The sequence below is a fragment of the Hetaerina americana genome, unplaced genomic scaffold (genome assembly GCF_022747635.1).
Source record: "Hetaerina americana unplaced genomic scaffold, ioHetAmer1.1.p SCAF_4, whole genome shotgun sequence".
Taxonomy (NCBI): Eukaryota; Metazoa; Arthropoda; class Insecta; order Odonata; family Calopterygidae; genus Hetaerina; species Hetaerina americana.
The window spans coordinates 91,238,582-91,263,959 of NW_027286985.1; the positions used below are offsets into that span (position 1 = coordinate 91,238,582).

The following is a 25,378-nucleotide window of genomic DNA, read 5'->3' on the forward strand; positions in this document are numbered from 1 at the left end:
TAAATATACACCTTTAAAACATTTAAGGATATTAAATTTTCCGTAAATTATGCCAAAACTTTTGAAATCGAATTATTATCGAGTAAAATGATGCAATATAAAAGAAGAGGTTCTTTGTTCCATCCTCCAGGACCAATAATAAAAACACCGGGCTTAATTAATTGCTGGAAATCATTTTACTTCCTACTGATTCAATACATAATTATAATTTAAAATTAAAACATTTTTAATTAGACCTTATAAAAAGAAAAAACTTGAAGGTGATGATATTATTGGAAATAAAAAGGAAAATATTGCTATGACTAGAATTTAAGCTCCATTAGACATGCAAGTACACAATATTTGAAATACGAATACAGAAATCATGGAAGTTAAAGTATAAATACATTGTAACAAAGTCTGGATATAAATATAAAATTTCATCAATGCAGTAGGCATCTTCAACTGCTAAATTTTAATAACTACATTTTACGAGTGAGTTTCAAATGAAATTTATGTCTAACATTATTAAGGAAAAGACAAACGGTTGATTACATTTTTCAACCATAGTTGGTACTGCATAAATTGATGTGATTTAACTATTTATAATTTTAAGGAGCAGGCGAAAAATATTGTTTAGGTAATATTCATAGAGAACTATTGCAATAAAAGTATTACATTACGCAATTTTTCCTTTGAATACAAACACTCGCCATGTTTTTCATTTTATTCCTCCTTTGTTTAAATATCCTGTTTTACCCTCGTCAGTCACCTTCATTTGTCTGGCTTTCTCTTAGTCTGGCCCCTTATCATTAACACATTTCCATTTCACCTCCGTCATCTACATAAGGGTTAAATCCTGGGACTTAATATTACGTCTGGGTTTGTTGGATAGTGGGGAACTAATTGACTGCTTTCGTCTAAGCATGCCGTGAAACTTAAATGAACTGGACGCAGGTGAACAAGGGGCTTGAATGAGCGGCGAGGAATGGGTTTTACATCAAAATATGGTCTGAGGGTAATGAGTCTGGAGGGCTGAGGGTATTGGATGTGTCGAGGCACGAGGCGTGCTTTCTTTTTCAACCTGCCTCGCCCCCGGACAAGTCTCCGTGGATGCATGATCTCTTTGACCGCTCACACCGGAGCGATCATGACACCGAAGGCTTATGAGAAGCCGGGAGGCACTAAAAGTAGGCCATATTGCTGAAAGATTGATAATAAAGACGAGATAAATGAGAAGGCTATCACAATTACAAGTTAGAAAATTGGGTGCCCCTGGTGACTCCGATGAAGAGAGACGAAAATCTGTTTGACACATGAAGGTGTTGCTCGTATTATAGTAATCCAATGAAGGGTTTTAGATAGGGTGTACATTTTATTTTCCAAAGAGTGATATTACGGGAAGACTCGTATTTTCCACCTAAAAAAATCTAAAAATATATTGTATCGCAATTTAATCGAAAAATATTTTTAAAATAACCTGGGCACTCTTGCTTAAATCGGCATAAAAATATGTTACATAATTTTTGCGTCTTGCGTTGCATTAAAAAATAAATTCAAAAAAACTCAATCATGAAAGAGTTGACCTGATTATGGTTTCAGTGACATGATAATGGTAACAGCTATATGTTGATTACTATTACTGGTTTTAAGACAGGAAACGTGTAATCATATGACACTTAAAGGTAAGAATTTTGATGAAAACACATTTGACCACAAAAAATCCAAAATGCTGTGAAAAATGGCGGAACGTTCCATGGACCAAAAGAATATACCTTTTACATAACATAAAGAGTCTCTTGCCTTCGTGCAAAAACTTAAAAATATTCCTCTTTTTGATTATATATATATATACATATATACATATATATATATATATATATATATATATATATATATATATATATATATATATATATATATATATATATATATATATATATATATATATCTAGTCTCTTGCCTTCGTGCAAAAACTTAAAAAATTCCTCTTTTTTATTATATATATATATATATATATATATATATATATATATATATATATATATATATAATCAAAAAGAGGAATATTTTTAAGTTTTTGCACGAAGGCAAGAGACTTACACATCTAGCCATGTATTTTACCTGCTGAAGTGCCAACTTTGCCCTGCCTATTATATTGGACACCCCTTAATATTAGAATTAACAACCACCGGGCCTCATGCAAGAATTCTTCCCTAATTGATATGCTCCATATCCTCTAACACGCCTCCGAACACAACACTCCCTTTGATAAATGCTATAGTGTATCCATGTTAGCATCCCTCCCACCCTCTGATCCTCCTCTGAAACTCAAAACATTAGAACAACCCTTCATCTGGCTCTTGGAGTCCTGGAATTGGTCAGGAATCAATGTTAGACATCAATTACCCTGCTCCAAAAATATTTTCAACCCCCCTCCACCCCCTCACCATCTACATTTTCCCCACCCTTCAAACGCTGCCTTTCCAAACCCTTCCCTTCCGAATTCTCTCCCCACCTTCCCCTTCCAACCATCACTTCAGTCCTCGTATTCCCTTCAGTTCTATCCCTCTCTTCCTTGATGAAGGTGGCTGCGACCACCGAAAATTCGAAAGATAGCGATTCTCCCTTTTTTGCGTGTTTCTGTGTTTTTGTCTGTGCCCACTAGTGCTAAATACATTATACATTTATATATATATATATATATATATATATATATATATATATATATATATATATATAATGGGCTGACACAATATAACACAAATAGAAAAGAGGCATAATCAATGATCCCACGGTTTCTGTCAAAGAGGAATCTGACAGGATAGGATACCTAAGGAACTTAGGCAACCTTTAGTTACCTAAGGAACTTAGAGAGTTAAATATTCCGTACCAAAATTATATTGAACAATAACATGGTATAGAGAGAAATTGGTTTGAAATATCTAACTAGACTAAAATATCTCGGTAATAAATTAGCCAAAATATATCCCTAAAATAAAACCTCAACTCTAAATCCAAGGGTAATTTAAGTGTATGGTAATTAAACAAATCAGCATTCCATTGGTGCTTTAATCAAACTATGCAGCTTCCAACATGCGAACATTCTTATTTTAGATATTGCGATACAAAGAATGTATGGTATATTCTCTGGCTTAAAAATTGCGACATGGGATGATAGTGTCAATGCCGGGAATGGTGCACGCGACCGCCTTATATAGAGGAGAGGGAGGCAGTAGCACTGAAGGAGGCGGAGTTGGGAATGGGAAATAAAGTGGAAGGGGCAAAAACTCTTTTTATCTCGACCACCATTCTTAGAAAGGATAGAGTCCAGAGATACTGGGCGTGAAGTGCTGCCAAAAAAAGGTAGTAGAGTCAAAAAGAAATAATTCTTGAGCGTTAAAGACCTCCCTTAACGTCTGTTTAAAAGTTTTGAAGAACTCGAGTTCGGAACCAAAATGCGAGGGGAAGAAAATGAAGAAGCGAGGGAAAACAATTGAACGAGGACATTCTTCGGCTAATGAGGTGGGCTGGGGATGGGGGTGGGGGTGATGTAGGAAAAGGGTACGAGAGGGAAGGGGTTAGTGAGTTCTGGGGCTCACCCCCGTCCCAACACCTCCTCCTCCCTCGAATTCACTCCCACGGTCATCTTCGCCTAGGCTCTCACTTTGTTTGACTCTCGCACTGCATTACTGTATTAAGATTCCCCTTTGATAATGAGAGCAACCTACGTCGTAATTAATTGCGACATTTGATCATCGTGGCAACAGCCACCATGGAAATTATGTGATGATATCTGAATGTTTTCGTGCTTATGTCTCTTGAGCCTCTCATTTCCACATTATACATATTATGTATATATATATATATATATATATATATATATATATTAATATTCCTCAAAATAGGACCCTTGTGAGTCGATACACTTGTTCCAGCGGCGTTCCCATTCCTGGAACGCTCCCGCGAAGGCATCATCGGGAACCTCTCGAAGACTCGTCGTCGACCTCTTCTCTGCCCTCCACGAACATCTTGTGCCACCGAAAGATCATGTTTCTGGACATGGCTGACTCCCCATAAGCCTGGTTAATCATACCGACAGTTTCGGTAGACGATTTCCCAAGCTTTACCGCAAATTTGATGGAATAACGCTGCTTCAAAAACTTCGGCATCGCGTTCCGTGACGTGGGTCGAGCGTGGAGGTTTGCGTTAACAGAGCTCCTCACTACACCACAGCTCAGAGCCGACTGCCTTTTTCAGCGTCGCTTGCCAACATACCCCCCTCCAATTGCAGCCCGTCAGAGCGGTGCTGGGCGCGCCCGGAGCGGCGCGCCCAGCCCAGGAGTCAGTAAACTTATTTTCCGGACGAACCCTGCATATACACACACACACATATACATACCTGTAGACCCTTCTAACATTTTTTTAAATAAAAGATAATAATATCTATTCTACAGAGTGCGTCTATGTAGAAGTAGGGAATTTATTTTTTACTTCATATTACTTACCCAAGATGTGAAAAGTTTGAGCAGTAAAGGTTATGGATGAAGATCGTTCCTGTGATTAACGTCACCGGTTTAGAATTTGACGAATTTCCTGTATTGTGCGCTGCGTACACTTAGGGATTTTAACTGTATTCACTAAGGAGTTGATATGGATTTTAACATCCACTAAATTAACTCCATTTTAATCAAGAACTGCGCCTTTATCTATGCTGCGAGTGTTTTTTCTTTGATTTTCAGTATCTTTAACTCGAAATGATAATTTTCGGGAAATGCATTGAGCGTAGCTTTATATTTAATGTGTTAAACATCGGTAGGAAATATTACGTATAGAGATTCAAATCGAATTCTCCGAATATTTTACTTCTCTTTCTGGGATGAATAAATATAGAAGATTAAACATCGGTAGGAAATATTACGTATAGAGATTCAAATCGAATTCTCCGAATATTTTACTTCTCTTTCTGGGATGAATAAATATAGATACAATTTTACCATTCCCACGAAATAAATAATTTCTGAAATTTCCGAAGAGTTGGTTAATTATGACGTATCCATTTAGCCATTGATAATATTTTAAACATTCGAGCAATTTACGACAGTCAAATTAATACTAATAATCAGGGTAAATTTCTTTCAAATGAGCTTCAGCGCTCTCGTTGTCGAGGATATAACTATTTTGATAGGAAGAAGTTTAAATGAGATGAGAGCTGCATTTTACCGCACATTCTTGTTTATTCCTCTCCGTGTTATAAGTCCATTTTACGGACTCATCTTTCATGGGAACTGAAGAAAAGTTGCCATGGAAAGGTTAGATTTGGGAGGGGGAAATAAACGTGAGAGGTAAAGATAGAGACGTGTGCGTGTGTGCGCAGAGAAGCGTGAAGCGGAGGGCTTGAGAGGAATCGCCGCAGTGATTTGAGGGAATGAGGGGCGTGGGGAGGACGCAGGAGCGGTAGCCGTCCACCATTATTTGCACCGCGGGGGATGGCGGTGGAGGCTCAAGTGCAGAGGGGGATTAGGGGGAAATGGGTCCCGCGGGTGCGCTTTGTCGCGTCTTCCGATCAAAACAATCGGCGTTCTCTAAAATGCACCGATTGGATGGGGGAGTGACATAGGGGGTGGAGGGTGGGCAAGGTAAGGCGAGGGGATGAGAGGGAAGCCCAGGGATTCGATTGGGACTGAAAAAATGGAGGGAGCATGGCAAGGAGAGGATGGGGGGGGGTGATTGCGGAGGGGGCGGTCAGGCATTGTCGCGCGGAGGGGAAGTACCCAGGCCAATGGTGGGGACGGAAGTCGAACGGCTACGTGCTCCCAAGAGCGTCGCTTCTTTTGGAAAGAATACAATAAAAGTAAAAAAAAGGCACCAAGGGATGGAAGGATCCGCGTTTTGTCGGGTTAGTGCCTCTCGCTTTGTTCCATCCCATTTTTTATTATCTGTCGAATGTTTGAACAGATATGGAGGACACTTTTTATTCTTCGTACGTACATTCATGTTATTTACATGTGTGTATGTATATATGTATATATATATATATATATATATATATATATATATATATATATATATATCCATATATATATATATATATATATATATATATATATCCATATATATATATATATCCATATATATATATATATATATATATCCATATATATATATATATATATATATATATATATATATATATATATATAAATGAGTTAACCATCGATTGTCTGGTTACAAAATTGACCCATGGTCACTCTTTGAAGACCCGTAAATATTAAAATCCATCAAGCCTCCATCTAAATCCTATGTCATCCAGAAAACCAAAACCAGTACCTATTATTAACCAAAATGTGAAACACGCCCCATCTTAACCGCTCATTGCCTCTCCTCTCAAATTATCAATTCTCTCCCATCCCACGGTATTCCCTCTCGCACATCCCATTATTTTAATGTTTAGCCTTAATTGCAAACTCTGCCCCTCCTTCTACGTGGGGAAGGGCACCACAGCCCTTTAACATCCGTGTCAACAATAACTGAACCTCATGCATATCTTCTTCCTAATTAGCCTCTCCACCAATGTCTAAAAATGACTCCCTCCATAATTTCATTGAACAATATTTTTTAAACAATTTTTCCATGGATGCCTCTGACAAACGGCTAAAACTTAAAATCCTCCAGTCAACATGCATTTGGCTCCAACATTTATTTCAAGATCCATGGAATTTTATTGATGCAATTCTCTTATAAGCCTTTGAAAACCACAAACTAATACGCTTCATTATATTAAAATCAAAATAAATAATTCAAATAATCAGTCCATGCTAACTTTATTAACTATAATATTTTCATTTCCTGACGCAGTAATATTTCTATTCAATGTAAAGGACGATGAAGAGGAATAAACCGTTTTTAATTTGGAATAACTTAATTTAAATGTCAACGAATATTTTAAGGAGATTTTAACAAGTTTGATTTTAAATTTAATAACACTCTAAGCATGCAATAGACTCTGTAGCTATCCGAATAAAATGAAAAGTACTCGTATTTGACCAGAAAATTCGGGCGTGACACAAATTTGCATCAGGAACATACAGCAAGCCGCGTAACCTAGCTCCGACAGTGGGCCGTTAGTCGCAGCAAACAGTCTAAGGAATACCTATGCGAGGGCTCATGACGTCTCTAGAAGCCCCCTCCACGCCCTCGCCGCGCGTTGCGGGCAAAACAGGCAAAAGCGAGCTTTTGTTTGCGTGTTCGCCTCCCTCCCGACCCCTCTCATTCCCTGCCTTTACTCTATTCGTCTCTTGCTCTGAACCGCGTAACAGGTAAGCCGCTTATCTCCTTTCACCGTGTCTTTAGTTCAACGACTTGAAAATCTCATCTTATTCCCTCTCTTCCCCCTTCCCCATCCGCAATCCGCCTTTCCACTTGTACCCGCACTCCAATCTCTTTTATAATTCTTCCTTTAGCAATAGCCGTACTTGTTAGAATCCAGCGGAGGAGATTCAAAGATTACGCGCTACGTGAGGTGTTAACTTCAATAATTCAGATACACATGTTTTGCCAGTTTCTCTCATGAGCCTTACAACTCAAGCATATTCCCCGGGATTCTTAAACCATTATTCCTTCAGAGTTTTGTTCATGTAATGTGACTACACAAACAATGGCAATGTTATTCACATTTTAAAATTTTGTACTTTTCCTTAAATAGATAAAGGCACGTACTCGAACCAGTGGGCCGAAAGAAAAAAAAAGTCTCGACGCTGCGTTTCCTTCGTTCCCTCCGCCTAGATCAACGCTAATTCCACTGATAATACCTTAGAAGCCTCCAGCATTACATCTGCAATACGATCATTCTCACTGATGTGTCATTCATAGATCCAGACTAACGTTCCGCGTTTTCGATCTCAATAAAGCTCATGCTCTGTTTATATTATCCAGTCAAACCTACCTTCATGTCGGCATAAGAGCGTTTGGCAGAGGCGATATATGTGCAAATCAATTATCTATCTTATGCATGGAAAAGTTACTTAATTAATAAAATTCATACTTAGCATTAGCTGTCAAGATACAATAAATCCAAGCACGTTTAACAAAAACCTCACTCCCGCCTAAATACGGATGAGCGACTGGAAGTTGAGAATTTAAGCACCACAGTTAGCTAGTCTGAACGCCGGCAGTCCTCAAGACCATATCGACGAATGAAGAGGAATGTCTAGGGAACCAGGGCAATAGAATTGAGACATGGGTATCTATAGCAAGTAGCAATGTCAAATACACTCTTCTCGTCACACCCGCAAATAACACACACGCAAGCGAATGCGAAGTACATTAGAGAGGAGAGGGGCTTCTTTATGTTGGTATATATCCATGCGCAGGCCTGGAGAATACACGCGAGAACCATTCAAAGACGGGCGGGCAGAAACCAGCATCTGCATCACGTGTCGGGTACGGGGCGAAGGTGAGACGTGGTATGGATGATTCAACCCGTGTGGTCCACCTCATTACGAGGCTACAGATTCATGTTCGGGAGGGGAAGGAGTGTAAGTTGGGCATCCTCAGGTAACTCGAGAGGCAAGGAAGGACCGGGGGAGGGGAATGGAGCCGGAATGAGGATGGGGCTTTGGAGAGATGCCTCGAGGGGAATAGAAGGGGGTGGGGAGGAGAGGAGGAAGACGAAAACTCGACTAACCTCCAAAGAGCAAATAAAAACAATGGGCAACGGTACACCGAGCTTTCTTTGTCCGAATTCCGAGGAAGCCAGGGAATCCAGAGGGGAGGCAGGTGGGTGGGAGGGGAGGAGGGGGGGAAGTAGGGGATTGGGAGGGTGGGGGGAGAAATCGAGTAATGTAGGAGAAAAAGAGAGGGACAGGTGGGGCGGAAGGGAAGAGTTTGTTATTTATTTTGCCCCTTCAGCTAGCGAAACTTCTTCGCAAGACTCGGGGAAGCTCCCCTCGCCCTCTTTCAAGTTCCTCCGCCCGCCCCCGGTCCTCCCTCGAGTGAAACCGTGCCTGTCGGCTGCCTACCCCCCCTCCCTCCTCCAATCCGAGACTCGCGCCACCCCCGCCTGCCGCCCCTCCCCCTCTCACCTCAACCCTCATCTGTGTAATCTCCGTGGAAACTCCGAAGCATGAGCGAGTGGGTCGTGATAAGAAAGGAAATGGTAATTCCACGCGGTGGGGAAGGGGGTGGGTGGAAATGGATAAGAGGAGGCTGAAATGAGGGGAGAATGTTAGGAGAGAGGCACGAGGAGATTCTTAAAGCTTCATTTGAGCGGAATTGAAACTGCCAGGCCACCTAAATTGCTCTTGAAACCCCTTTACAGCCTCCTGGTACGCAATAATATTATTTCCTCAGGTACGGCAGACACATGCTTCAAACTATAACCAGAAATATCGCACTCGAATCCCTGTTGAAACCAAAACCGAAGTTATTAATATTGAAATCTTTGAAATGTATTCTTGGGGGGGGGGGTAAATGAAAGCTCTGCGTATATATATTATTTACTGCACTGATTGCCGATGCACAAGTTACGCCGCGAAACGTTAAATGAAGAATAAGGAAAAGTGGAACCGATTGTATAAGTGCTATAGTAAAATTTAGGAAACTTTGGGGTTTTTAAATCCACGATAATTAGCAGTTAGAGTTTAATGTGTGACGTTTTTATCCTATTGCCACTTTAAACAATATTATTGCATTATATTATGATGTTCTGTCAAATAAATCCGCATGTCAAAAAAGAAACTTAAATAGTGTACCACATGATCGGGAAGAAAAACCAATCGGGGATTTTGAAAAACCATTGAAGAAATAAAGAAGAATGGGGAAATGACAACCAAATTCGAACTAAATTGAGATCACGGTGTGGAGACTCTTCCCTAACATTTACAAAAAAAAGACGACTGGAAAGGCTTCAGTGAATAAGGAAACTCAGAAAGGGGGGACATTTAAAAGGATTGGGATTTTTGGGAAAAGGATAGAGGGCAAGGGAAGGCGGGAGTGGGGTGCGGAGCGGCCATCTTGAGGGAGGATGGATGAGGGAGGCAGGCGAGAGGAGGGAGGGAGGGAGAGGGGAAACTTCCGGGAATGAAGGGTTGGGGAAAGGGAGGGGCAGGTAGGCCGAAGAAGGGGAAGCAAAGGAAGACGCACAAGTTGGGAAATTTGGAAAATCTAGAGGGAAGGCTAGGCATTGCGGGAGATGGGACGGGAAATGAAGAGAGGGGCATAAAATGTCACCTGTAAGGGCGGAAAAAATAAACCTGAGTAGGAAATTCAGGGTTCAGGATGGAGAACGCAAGAGGTTGAAGTAAGGTGGTACAGAGCAGCAGATACGGTACTCCAGATCACGTGGAAACCATTACTCCGAAAGCATCGTTCATATTATTTGCTCATGGTTTTATCTGGCACGATCATATTCCCTCTGCAATTTCAGCGACGTGATATATTTCCATGGGGAGCATTCGAATCCCATACGAAGAATTAATATCATGCAGTCTCAAAAATAACCTATTTCATCAAGGTTATGGTGCAGCGATTTAATTAAAACAATATCATTTGCACGATAACAAACTGAATTCTCTAAGCGCACAACACTAACTCCGAAATAGATATTTAAATGCGCGCATGGGTGTTACCCTACAAGGATAAATTTAAATGAGAAATTTGCCGCTAATAAGAAAAAAATAGGGAATTAATAGGGTTAGATAATAGTAATAAAGCTCTAGCATGGACTTACCTGTAAAATGTGAAAATACCTGCCTACTGCACGAAGAAATGGACGGTCATTCAATCTAAATCTCATCAATACAAAATTCAATTTGTCATTATTTTGATAAAAAATTATATTTATTACTATTTTCTCATAGGGTCAGTAAGATGTAAAATAAAAATTTATTTTTTCTCATAATTTGCTTTCTAGCCTAAAATTTAATGAAACCTGCTGAAATGTATTAACATTTAAAGAAAGAATATTTACTGATGTTACGGCACGATAATTAAGGTAACCAAAAATGGAATGCATACTAAAGAATGTTGACTTTTATATTTCAATCCATAAAATTAAACTTTATAATCCCTTCGCTTTCCTCGTTTGGCTTAGAGAACATCCAAAAAGTTTTTGCGCTAAATCCATAAGCACTAAATGGGGTGCTAAAGTTCCTTAGCTCAGGTGAGGATGGCCGATCCTATTAAAACTAGCAAGAACCTTACGGGTCATGAAAAATTATGACGGTACGTAAAAATCAAGGATCTTATCTCAATTCCCATTGCACGGGGATTGGCTTTAGGGAAGGGCAAGTGAGGAGCCCACCTGCGGTGCAGTTAAAATGGACGGCCGGCCGTCCAGCGGGAGAGGGCAATGAGAATTCATACTGCGGGACATTGGTGCGGGGCGCGGGGATGGGGGCGCCCTTGGCGGGAGGTGCTCGCCCATGGGCGGAAGTGAGTGGAGGTACGGCTATTTGCACCTCCACTCACGATAGGTTCCAATCCAAGCACCGAAGGGCCAAGAAGAGGAAAAGGCAATTCCATCCGTAATACACTTGCTTTTGGCGACGCAAAGAGAATTCTCTTTAACTCTTCCTAAAATTTACGCCTTCGAAACAACGTTTAAATTTATCAAAGATAATCAAGAACTAACTTAATTACTAAATCTCTTCTCGCTGAACTAAAATGAACTATGAATTGTGAAACAATCTACAAAAGTACTATGTAAGCATCTAAGTATATAAGCTGTGAAAACTATATATTTTAAATACGATATCATAAAACGTCCGTTTTCACGACTTTTTTTGTCCATTTCCAGGTGCCACAGCCAACCGATGAAGGTACCTTCAAGTTTCTCGTCAAGATAAGGAAAAAACATATAGTCGCCTAACTTTTTAATCGTATTTCAATGCATCAGAATCGTAGAAAAATATGAAAAACTTTCTAAAGATTTCATAAATCGTAGAACGCCAGTTTTCACGAACTTTTTCATAAATTTGTGGCAGTAGTTCATTGTTTACCACATATGGGCAGCCAGTTCTGTCATCATCAAGGACATTTATATTCACTCCTAAATGATGGACAAAATTGACGCACAACTCTTGTCACTCATCGTGTTTGGTCCGTACAAAGTATAAAATTTCTGATGAGTGTCAGCAGCTTTGAAGTGATTTTTATCAGTAAAAATGTTATCGCTGAACGAACTTCACATATGGTGGGGCTTTCAATTGTATGCGTCTTGTTCATTTTGACTCACCATTGTAAAAAAATGACAAGCGATCTTTCAACGACTACAACTTAAGACGTACTGTGTGCGTCAATACAGCGACCATTCGGCTCCCCTCACTGCCTTCCACACAACATGAAAACAGAGATTACTTTATAGACATCCCTCGTATAAATATGTCATTACAAAATTATACATATTCGAACACAACAGTATTCATAATTAAAAACTAGTTAATCGATAAAGAAAATCTGAGGCAAGCAATAATAATATTCAGCGATAAAATCAAGGAAAGCAATGAATGGAAAGAGAAGGAACGAAAAATTCATATTTTTATGTCTCGTATTCACAGCATGAGGAAAGAATGCTTCCTCTGGATGTGGAACTTGGACGGAGGAGAGGTTGGAGGTTTTGAGGGGGAAGGAGGCGCTCAGGGGGTGGAAGAGTAGCTCCGTTTCCAGGGGCGATTGCGAAGGCGCAAAATGGGTGGTTGCATGGAAGTGATATCGAGAATCCCTTAAAATTCTGACGAGTAAATGGTTTGGGGAGGTCGGTAAAATTAAGAGCTTGCCTTTTGTGGGCATATTCGATTCCACGGAAGCCAATGGGTCCATCAGCAGCTGAGAGACTAGCGGCAATACAATGCTATACAATGTTGGAAATTTTTCCGCAAATTTATTTGCCAAAATTCTTAAATTAGAAAGCCATCAATTTTTATGGCAGATGAAGTTAGCATAATAACGAAACCTGCAAAATAACTTCATATACAATGCATCAAAATGTATTCTTGAACAGAACAGTAAGCAGTTTAGTTAATATTTTGAACATTTTAAATGAATGGGAAGAAAATACTTAAATAAATTGTATTACTTTTATATCCTACTTTTGCTTTGTGGAAATACTGAGAAACCTACACGTTAGTAGAAGTAAGGTCATGGCTAAGAGTAGGCAAGGATTTTAAATATCTCATTTAGATTAATCTAAATAAAAAATCTTAAAATCTCAATGTTCAATACTGAATGACTTAGAATAGAGCTTTTTGGCATTTTTATCATACCACGCAAACTCCACCAGTTGAAGTTTACTATTATCTGAACCCTTGTCCATCGTAACTTACAAAATATTTTTATATTAAAACAATTGAATTTGACTGGAAATAGAACGGAAAAATCCATCAATATAAAAATACTTAAATTTGGAAAAAAGAATTCGATTTGAAATGGTCTCTATAAATAGTTTGGCGCTAACCTGCAAGCAAAATATGCCTCCTGATGCATTGATATGAGGAAGTCATTGTGAAGGTGGTCATTTCATGCCACGGTGAGCGGTCGATGAGGAGGAAAGTAGTGCAAGTTGAGCTGAAATTGGAAAGCAGACTCTTCCGCCGGAGATGATCACCACCGTGGTGGATAGATAGGTTATTATAGGGATTGTTGGAATGATGCAGGGCAGAATCAATTCCAAACCTTTTTAGACTTTCGAATCGGTGAAGAGAGGGGGGTAGGGCACCGGGAAACATTAAGGGCACCTCTAAGAGGAAGAATATGGAACCGTGGGAAGGGGAAACGGGGACACGCGAGAGAATTGGTCGAGGAGACAGCCGGAAGTGATGAGACGCCGTGGCCAGGGTCCCACAGGCGCCAGGTGGCCGAAGGGGGTGGGGGGGGGGTGAGCGGGATAGGTTTGGAGGTCATTGGTGGTGGGGTAGTTTTAAAATGGGTAGGGAGGGTATGTCGCGGCGGGCGTGCGTGTTATGATCCCCCGTGGCGAGAGAGGGCACAACTACGGGGATCCCGCCCGAGGCCACGTCAAGGGGGTGGAGGCAGGTGGTGGTTGGTGGGAGAGGTACGGAGCGCATGGAAGGATCGGCTTCCAGATTGAAGAAAGAGGAAGCGGTGGCTGTGCCATTATTATCAATCTGGAGGAGGGAGGGTTGTCGGGGGAGGGGATGGAGCTGGAGAATCTAGTCGGGGTGCGTGATTTTGGGAGGTGCGGGGATGAACTCTCTCCGGGGGACTACTAAAGCTCTCGTTTATAAATTGCTTGACACCAGAATTCCCTACTTCATTACATTTTAATCGGAAGGCGAAATTGAAAACAATTCTTTCACCAAATAACTTCAGCGCAGACTCACGATGGGCATAGAGAACGTAAACACTGCTCTTTAGCCTTAAAGCTCTCGATCCTTAAACATAAATTGCGCTGAAAGAAACTTTAAAGCAACATTACAAAGACAGTAACGCCAACAAACTAACGTTAAACATTTTTATTTGGAAAAAGAGACAAAAATCCTATAATTTCAGATGGCAGTGATGGAGACGAAGATATTATTTTATTTGATGTGAAATTTGTATGGTTTTTTCTAAAATTGAACAGCCAATACATTTCAGTGCTCTGTTGCATCAATACTCTTCAAATATGTGACTTATGAGAAAATTCATCAAGTCCGCAAGAGAGAACGACAATGTCAAAAAAGTTTTCATTTTTCCATTGTTTAAAGTTCAACAGCCAAAAAAAAATGTTTCCATGGCTGGCCCAAAAATTCTCATCAAATCACCAGAGCTTACTTAATGGGGTAAAAAACGAATAAAGTTACAACAATCGATTGCCTGGTTATTCGATTCCTTGATAGCATACAAGTCTATTCATCTGAGGTGCAAACTAATGGAACAACAGGCAAAGGAGGATATACTTCCATCGGTGAAGTATAGACGATACGGGCGTAGCTTTTAAGGTATATTTGCACGCATGACTATTTCCTTTCCTCGCAACCTTATCTAGGAGGCAGACGAGCAGGCATGGAGCGCAGTCGCCACCGCAGCAACGTGGAAATGGAACCATACAAGAGGCAAAGAGGCGGGGAGGGGGGAACTGAACGGTTCTGGAGGGAGTGACGAATCAGTGTGCGCGCCTCGGGGTATGCGGGAGAGAGACTGGGGGGGCGTGGGTAGAGAGAGAGGGGGTGGTATAATTTTGCGGGTGGGGAGAGATGAATGCTGAGAGGCGGAAATCCCTCGAAAGGTTTCCAGGGAGGATTTGCACTGCGGTAGCCATTTGGATACCTTTCATTTTGGACAATATTATTCATATCGAATTAAAAATTTTATTTTTAGTAAAGAATAAATGCCTTGCCTTCTAACAATGCTCGATAGGCCCAAAGCGGTGATTCCAGTGAATTCTCTAAAGAAGCTGTTTATGTTCCTAAATTTTCGTTTCTATGATTACAAGCGTAAATGTAATTTTTGTTGATAAAGAACTGAATATTTCAGAAATTCTTGATTCCTAAACGCCATCAGTTTTATTGATTTTATAAAATTAAGATATATATGCATACACGTTCTTTGATGGCGCTAAGCTAAAGCAAAACAAAAAATAGAAACGAGTCGGGAGCATTTAGGGGTCTGCTATGCTGATTAAAAAAATAGTTGTACCTATACAAAGACTATGTAAAATTGGCATAATTTTGCATTATAATGCAACATTATTAGATAACATCGTCTTACCAATAGGACAGTAGGGAGAAAAATATTTGCATATGAATTTAATTCATCTGAGCCGGTGTAATGACTTGTGGTCAGCATAAAATATTCTGCGGTATTATGAATAATGCATCGTTTTATATTTTTCAATGCAAAATATATTGTCACGGTAAATTTATTGCAGAAATTTACAGAATTATCTTCATGGTGTAAATTATGAGTCTAGAAATTCACAATGCCTTTGGTGTCCTAATATTTGATCTCCTGGCTTTTTAAGTAGGCTTTCAAATTTAACTTTTGATCCTAAACTAAATGTTTAATAGTGACTACGCGAATTCACCTTAGTCTGTGAAAACTCTATGGATCACAGTTGAGTCATGTGCATGAAGAGTCACGTATCAAGGTATTCCTCCTTCGCGTACCTCACTTCTAAAAAATGGAAATTCAAAGAAGATTTAATGTGACAATATTTGCTCGAGTCGCTAAAACACAAGATCCAAAAGAATACTACTCAATTAGTGGTTCCTATGAAACTTAAGACGCATCTGATGTGTGTTCCGCCCCTGCAAAAAGATTCGCAGGAATGATGTAAACCCAAAGTTTCTGGTAGGTTTTGGGAATTCATTCAAATGCAATGTAACGTGTATAGAATTTACTTAAGGAAGGATACACTTCCAGAAGGTTCAAAGGTAACAGGGAGAAGAGGGGAGGCCATGCCTGGAGTTTTGAAGTTTAATTTGGAGTTTGAGAGGGATTTGCGGAACTCCGCGTGCAATGGAGGGGGCTATGGGCAGTGGCGCCCCCGCCGACGATGCAAAGGGGATTCGTTACTCCGCGAGTGTGTCCTGTGTGGAGGGAATAAAATGTAAGCGCGGTTACTTCTGGGAGTTTACTCATTATTCGGGAAAGCATTTTGCAATTTTCCATGCTTTATTAAAACACCTGACGGGTTTCAATGTTCTCACATCATTATCAAAACTACTCACTTGGTGTACCATTTATATTAATGTGAGAATATCAAAATCAGTCAACTGTGTTATTAAAGTGTGGAGAATTACGTGTTTTTCCATAATAACTCATCTGTGAATATTTTGAGTACGTTGCGTCGTTTCCAAAGCAAATTTAAGAAGGGAAATTTCGAAAAAAAATTTTGTATGTGTTTGTAATGTATTTTTTAGGCTGCGGCGTCTCCGGAGGCCCTCTCTCATTATTTTGTAGAATTTCTAGATATTTATATTTCATTTTTTTGTCTGGATTGGAAAATATATAAATTGTTTGCTGACGGAGAGAGGGGAGATAAATCCTTAAGTAATAGATATAAAAAGTGTTAAAACAGAGTAACAGGATACAGAAATTTTTCAATAATTTTCTCACAGAAGTAAGAAACTAGATAGAGTTTAACCAATTGCCAATTTATTCTGAAAAAGTTTTAAAAGAGCCGAAGAAGGCGATATAAACTAATTGAGTATTAATCAAGCTCACTAAATTAGGAGGTAGGAAATGCATACTTTTGTTTTTTCAACAGAATTTTCATCACAACTCAAATATTAATGAAAAATGATAACACGAACCTTCTGCTAAAACAAGAGATATTTCAGAAAATTCCATGTTCGTGATAAATATTTCTGACTTCTGAAATATCAGTATTCAAAACCTCTAATATTTAAATGGAGAAATCTGGCAAAAATTCAATTACTTTGCTGTATTCTTTTCGGGAAGATAGAAAATATATACAGTGTCGATTACACACGTTACCACTACTGTTTTTTTTTTACTCTCCGTCAACTGTATTAACGAAGAGATTGTGTTTTGTATGCGCAAAAGATACCGAAATTCTGAAAGTATAACACGTAAAATATTACAGCGCTGTGGCGAAATTGACGCCAATATTTCTGCAAATTCGAGTTTAACATTCCTGAACGATTTATCCCTCGCGGACAGAGAGGAATTATTTCCCTTGGTCTTTCGTCATCGGTAGCATCTTCTCCTGCTTAATGCCTAGGGTGAATTAGTAGGCACGAGAGAATTTAAATGTTGGGTCAAACGGAAGGCACTCTGGGACGGCGAGAGGGATGGGGAGGAGGGAGAAATGTGATCCCCCGGGAAAGGAGTATGAGGAAATACAAGCAATGCGACCCTCGGCAAGAGCACACCAATACGTTTTGCATCGATATTAACCACCAAACCCATATTGCGTGTGGGTGATAGCTCTAATTTATCGGCGGGTTGTTGGCAAGGTATTTCAAATAGCACGAGAGAGGTTAGAGTGGGACGAGTGGGTGAATGGGATAGGAGGAAGGGTAGACTATCATATAGACATAAATAAGGGGAGTGGGAGCGATGACGTTGGTGAGGGGCTGTAACGGAAGGGATGGAGACTAAATTTATTGGGGACACGGCAGGGAATGCTTTGAGAGCGCACGCGGTTTTAAAAGGTTAAGACGCGGGCTGGGGATTGGGGAGGTTCGGGAGGCATGAAAATATTATCAAATGAATAACGGAGGGCGAGGAAAGGCGACGGATACATCGGAAGCGGGGAGAGGAAGGAAATGGGAGGAGATCAAACTGAGGTGCGGTTAATTGCGAATAGACAGGTATGCGTGTGTTTGGGTGCGTGTGTATGCGCGTGAGTGTGAATTAGGGAAAACGGGATTGTGGCGTGGAGCGAACTTGTCCAACACAGCTAAAATATTTTGGTAGTCAACCAAAATTTTCTCCTGCAAAGATGTTAAATAAATTATTGATCTGAAAAACTCACGTTTATACAAGAAATTTTTGCTGAAACCGCATGAAATTTAATACAATAATTCTATCTCTGCAAGCTAAGAATATGAATGATTTAGACTCTTGTTTGTTTCACTTTAGCAAATAAACACGACCAACTTGATACATTGTCACCTTTTTTGGTGATGGAAGTTGTCGTAATAGATAATGCTACAAGGCTTTCAGAAAATATATACGACAAAAATATCAAAAGTATTAAGTGTTACCGAGTCACATTATGTATGCATAATATTTGTCCATAATAATTAAAGAAAATGTAAGCTGATATTGATGTTTATTTTTCGTATGCTTTCGAAATACCTGGCAATAATTACGTTATCACTACTGATGCATATTAGTACATATTTATATTGTCTATGGACACTCATAAAATTCTTTGTAGTAAGTAAGGCGCTATAGTTTAACCTTCCTTAAAGAACTTTAAAAAGGGATCAATTTGTTTTAAGCAACATTTATGAAAGTAATTCAAAATGTCCACTTTATGTGCTAAATCTGACTGAACCCTCAGATAATTTTGCTTGAAGGGTAACACAGACGACAATTTTGTGGCTGGTTTAATGAAATTAGTAACACGGTTGGAATGCTAAGACTTGAAATTTTTACACAATATGATTGGCTGTATTATATGAACCTAATGCACTTGTTCCGAGAATCGATACGCTCCATATCGATAGGTACCGAGCTCAGAGGATGCTTTTCAAAAATATTATGGGCTGTTGAGTATTTTTAACAAGTTTTTGACCGCCAAAATAAAAAAATCTGCTGATATTTTCCTCTCAGGACATTTTCCGAGGATAACGTATGCCCGTACGATAGCACGAAAAGAACCCAGGCAGTAGGGACGAATGACAGTCGATATTGGTGATACACTAGCAGAAAGAAATAATCTCAATATGGGAAACGAGAAAGGGATTTCATACCGACAGAGAAAGCGAAAGCTTTCAAAATTTACATATGTGAGGAGAATGAGAAGGATAAGCTTTGACGTTGGAGTTAAAATGAAGAGAACAGCAGAAGCACGCATTTTTGGCAAATATATTGGACATCTTCAAAGCGGAATAAAGACTGGAAATTGAATTAAAATGATTGTGTTGAAATAATTGAGAACTAGAATTGTAAGAAGTAGGAAAGTAGAGTTTTAGGCCAGAGAGTAGTAGAAAAGTGAACATGTGAAATGTCTATTAAATGGCACTGGCAAATTCGATCTCGTTGGACCATTTAACGATAAAAGTTTTCACCTGCTAAGAGTGTGGATTGACTCCACTTGATATTTAGCATTAAACTTTAAAAAACGATTGGTGATGAAATTTCGAAATGAGAGTACTTACCTGCCGTACAGCTACTGTACTAGAAACACCGAAATAGAAAGTATTGAATTTATCAAATACTATGGCGTTATCCTCACCCAAGACTTCTCTTGCCAGAAACTCACACGGAGAATATATGGAAAAGCTAGCAAAAAATTAGGATTTATTAGAAGAGTATTGGGGAAGTCTGATGAAAAGTTGAAGAGTAATGTCACCTCGCGGTAGTTCGGATTAATTTAGGATATGCTGCAAGTGTATGGGATCCTCATGAGGTTGGATTGATTATCGATGTGGATCGTTGCAGCATAGGGGAACTAGATTTGTGAAACACTAATGATAAACTTAGTAGCTTATTATTATTAGTAGTATAAGCAATATTATCAGAGGATCTAGGTTGAAAATTACTTACGGAGCGAAGATTAAATTGATTTAATATCTTGCGTAAATTGATAGGATTCCTCTTTTTGCAATGAGGTTGGAAGTGCATTATTAGCTCCATCGTACTACGATAGGAGGGACTGGGCAGATAAAAAGAACGGATATTTTAAAGATGCCATATTTCCTTTTAACGAATAAAGATCGGAATGACCTTTTCCTACCGTGCTATGTGGAAAAAGTATTTTGTACCAAAAGCACGAGGTCTGTTGTGTAATAATCCGCTACCACACACCTTGGAGGTGACTTGCAGATACTTTGTATTTATAATAAAATATAATAACTCAACAAGTGGATAAATAACTGCGATTTGAGCGACGATTGATGATTACTGACCTGGCTGATAAATTTTCTCTTTTGTTGAACGGAGCACCGATTTTCCGTGACAGAATTTTACGAAAAAAATCGGATATCACAAATTTCGTTCAAGGTTGGTACCTGAAAGATTGTCATACCAACACAAAGAGCAAAGAATGTTTTTTGGACGAGATTTTTTTAACTACTAGCGACAAGATGGAGATTGTACCTAACGAATATTTCATCTTCTTGCACTTCAAACAGTGGCTTGGTGTACAACGGTTTGGAGAGAATCAATAACCCAAGACTGCCGTGTTGGTTATTAATATATTTTCTCAAAGATGAGTATTCTGAAGTAGATTAATTCAAGGGAACACATGAGGTAGTTATGAAATGAAATGAAAGAAGGAATAAGACATTAGCAACCATTAATATCTAGGGACACTAATTGCAGTTTCATATCCACCATGGGAAATCAAAAATATAAATTATGCAAAATGAATGAGATATCTAGAAATTAACGAAATTTAAAAAAAATCATAGAAAATATGCGCTTTGATCGCTTTATCAAAGGTCAGATAAAACGGTTTAAGAATATTTTCAGATTACAACAGAGTAATAAACGTCTTGGAGATATTCATTTTTGTACTATTATGAACTAATTTTACCATAGGGGATATTATATCCTTTATTAATTGATTAGATTGGTTGTCAATGTATCCATTCAAAATATATACAAGATAACTATTAATAATGTAAAATTAAAAATGATGCTCGTAGTTTCACAACTATTTTAGCAAATGTATCTTAAATACTCAGGATTTTGGACATGTAACATAGAGACCCTATTGTATTCCCTTCAGAACAAAAAAGGGAATAAAAAAATTTGTATTATACAGGAATCCTGTATAGCTCAACTTAAAATAGCCCTTTTTTAAGCTGTAGAAACCTATGAAGCATTTATTATCGGATTTCGAATTTTGATATCATATTATCTAAAACGCTATCTATTCCAATTATTGAGATTTCCTTCGAAAATAAAATGGAATGTTTGACAGAAACGACATAAATCTATTGGTGAAGTAAAAAATTCACCCAAAATATCAGTTAAATTAAATTTATTTCTCTTGTATTTAATGCGAGATCATATGAAAAAATAGAGAGACAATGGAAGCACTATGGGCAATGACTGACTATGAACAAATAAAAGTGTTTGGAAAATATTTGTTCAACAAATATTGTTTTGAAAGGGAAGCTGAGACACCCATGATGCAAAGGGAAAGGTTGGGCGGGGCCGCTGAGGAAACACCGAATAAATATGTTCGCGGATCAAAGTGATTAATGCGATGCTCCTTGGTTGGTTAAGAAAAGAGCATATGGGGGTGATTGTGAAACAACGGGATGGTAAAGAATGGTTAATGTAAGAATGGGGGACTTAAAATATGGTTTTTGGAAATTTGAAGTATTCTCAGACGCTTTTGTTTCGTGGACACGGATACCCACAGGTAGCAAAAGGATGTTTCAAAATATTTATCATGCAAGAAAGAAGAGATGCTTGTGAATTTCAATCTTCCGCACGTGAGATGCTCGCGTTGATAATTATATCATGCAAAGATAACCCTGTGAACGGCCTCTTGATGGAATTGATACCTCTTTCTGCAAAAAAATTATTTTTCACTTTAATTATTTTTTCCACAGTATTTTTAAATCACTCTAGCGAATAAATGCCATTGCTTTCTGAGCATTAATTATTTTATTAACCTATAATACCTACTGTTAATGTAGATTACTGGTGTATACGAATAGGTGAAAATATAATCATCACCCCAATCACAGGTCATATACGTATGGAAGGTAGAATTTGTAATATCCCTCAGAATTATTACAATTTCTTATCGAGTAGACTCCATGTTGTTTGCCCTGGTTTAATCTCGTCTTCCGTTTTAAACACCTTCCACCAGCCTTCAAGCTGTATACGACAAGCCTATACTCTTCTTTACTCTACCCTTATTGAAAATATCCAAAAGGTACTAGAATTGTTACCCTAAGATAAAATGGAATACGATTGTTGAGAAATTATTTTTGAAAATAGAGTAAGTGCTGTGACGCATTCTATTATTAAATTTGAAATATTTAAAAAGTTTTTTCCATATTATTTACAGACGGATTTTTTTCGTGATGGAACTTAGTCACCGTTAAGAAAGGCTTTGAAAAAATCCAGTGCGCCATTATATTAGAGTGTATCCGTAGCAATCTGTTATATTGGCATGCTTATTTTTTGTTAATGAAATGGGAAAGGTGAAAGGAAAGGAAATCACTCTAAAGGCAGACGGGAAAGATGTTAGTTGACTCTATGAGGTGGAAAACGGTTTTCTCACAGGTTTTTCAGCTGCTTGTAAGTTAAATTGGAATGCCACAATGTCATCACCTATTTGGTACTTATAAGAGTAATTCTCGAAATTAGAACCAAGTAGCGATGGTGAAAATAATTTTTCTTTGAATTGTAGCATTTTTCTTCCATCATAATCTTATTCCAATCCACTTTAAGTGGCCATGCAATTACGTGCATCCTATTTGCATGCAAAATTATGCATGATAAACTTCCACAAGCATAATTTCAGATAATATTGTCCAAGAATGTGATTCAACATTAATATCCTCCCTAATGATGAGGGTCTGTGTACATTTGTAGGCTGAGAACGATGTAATCGTCAATATTCCACTCGTATTGCACAATAATTCCAGATTATAAATGCCACGTCATGCTTCAAACTTAACATAAAAAATTAATTTACTTAACAACATATTTACGATGAATAAACTACACGCGCTAACTACTTAAGAAAGATTTTTCAGAAGAAACGATCAATGTTCTTTGTATCCACATGGCATGAATATTTTGGGACTCATTCCGGAAAATTAAAAGATACTGAATAAAGCATATGGCTTAATTATTAAAGTATCATAAGAGCCACACAAATTTGAGATATAACTTGAAATTTAAGCAATAAATATAATTCTCTTTACCTTGAAACTGTAATACAATTTCATGTATTTGAAATAAAATCTTGCGAGAAAGCATGCATGTAAGTTCTGTTGCTACATAAACCTGTTAATCTTAAGATAGCCATCAATGACTTACGATCACATACAAAATAATTCATTGAGATTTATACGGTAAACACTACGAAGTTATGCCTTATAGTTAGAAACATTGATTTTCCCTTCATAATTCATTGATAATGTACCACGCATCGTGCCAAATATTTAAGAGAATACGAAACATGTATTTGTAATTTACACGAGCTTGAGCGCGGAAGCAACATACCATTGGATAGGGTAGCACAAAGAGAACAGCCAAAGATACACACACACAGATAGAGACAGCATGAGGGCAAGAGAGCAAGGAAGCAAGCCTTAGTTGCCCATTGAGTCGCGGTGTTTAAAATTTCATTTGCTTCGTTTACCTTGCTGGGAGAGCCATCGGCGCGATCCCGAGTCCCCGATCCCCGGTTCGCTCCTCGCATTGGTGCCGTCACGGTACTCACCAACGGGGCTCTCCTCGTTCCAAAGGGAGTCATCGAGGGTGTACTCTGCCTCTGAAAAGCGTTGCGAAGGAAGAAAGAGAGGAAAAGAGAGAAAGAGAGAGAGTGAGAGGAAAATATAAGAGAAGAGAGAGAGAGAGAGATAGACGGGGAAGGAGGGGGTGGGATGGATGTTTCGTGAGGGAAGGATTAGGGAGAGGGAAAGGGGTTTGGTTGAATTAGACATGATGATAATGATGGTTTACTCAAAAGAATTTCTTCAGACATTTCTATCAGTTTGGTAAATATTTTTCCCTTCTAAATCATCCTATCACTTACGTTTTTTTTCAATTTATAGCTATAAATTTGGTAATCATCATGATAAATATAAATTGTTTTTGCTCTTTTACCTTTAATGTAATATATTTCAATAATTTTCGGACCTATTTTACTATCACTCGTACTAAAACAATACACAATTTGATGCAGATAGTTTGGTTTAGGTGATCAAAAAATAATACCTAAAAGCAATTGACATGCAAATCATTATGATACATTTGATAATTTATTTCAGAAGAGTTTTTTGAATAAAGCACTGAAAAGCTCATTCATATGATTTTCCTAGGGGGTTATTATATACATATATATACATGTATATGTATACATATATATATATTTATATGCATATACATACATGTATATATAAATATATGCATATACATACATATAAATATATACATATATTTATATACACATATATATGTATGTATACACACATATAGTACATATTATTGGACACACAAAAAATGTTGCTTTAATATTTCAAGTAAACACGAAATACCAAACATTGGCAGCAATCATTTACAATACCGACACAGTTCCATTGTGATTTCACGGGAGGCTGAAAAAGAAGCCTAGTTTATCTAATCATAGGAAAATACTTATATAAAGCAGAAAATGACGTCTATTTTTTATTTATCACGGATTCATATTGCTATGATATTAAACATTTTATCCGAATAATTTAGCTAAAGAAGTTTGCCTATGGTTTCTTAAAATCGATCGAAACTTATGTAATAGTTAATCTGATATAAATTACTACTTCGCACGTTAAGTAAGAAAATAATAAAATAAAATAAATCATTTAAAACTTATGCATACAAATGATATGCAGATTTAAAAAATAAAAAGTATATTAATTGCTCCTCACATTAATAATCAGTAGCACAAGACTGCAGCATATAATCTACCGTAATATTTTGGAATTGGAAACGACGACCAACCTCAGAATGACCGTCATGAATTGGTTAGGTTAAGGTAGGTTAGGTTGGGCGTAGGGTGTCGTGTGCCAGAGAAATGAAGAGAAAA

General features: G+C 38.2%; 1 protein-coding gene across 1 annotated transcript in view; it reads right to left on the reverse strand.

Annotated features, from left to right (window-relative positions):
• mmd (disintegrin and metalloproteinase domain-containing protein mind-meld) overlaps positions 1–25,378 on the reverse strand; it is a 997,749-nt gene that overhangs the window by 617,431 nt on the left and 354,940 nt on the right. Inside the window, exon 5 of the mRNA XM_071590726.1 lies at positions 23,954–24,085. Coding sequence (XP_071446827.1) covers positions 23,954–24,085 — 132 coding nt within the window. The remainder of the gene's footprint in view (positions 1–23,953; positions 24,086–25,378) is intronic.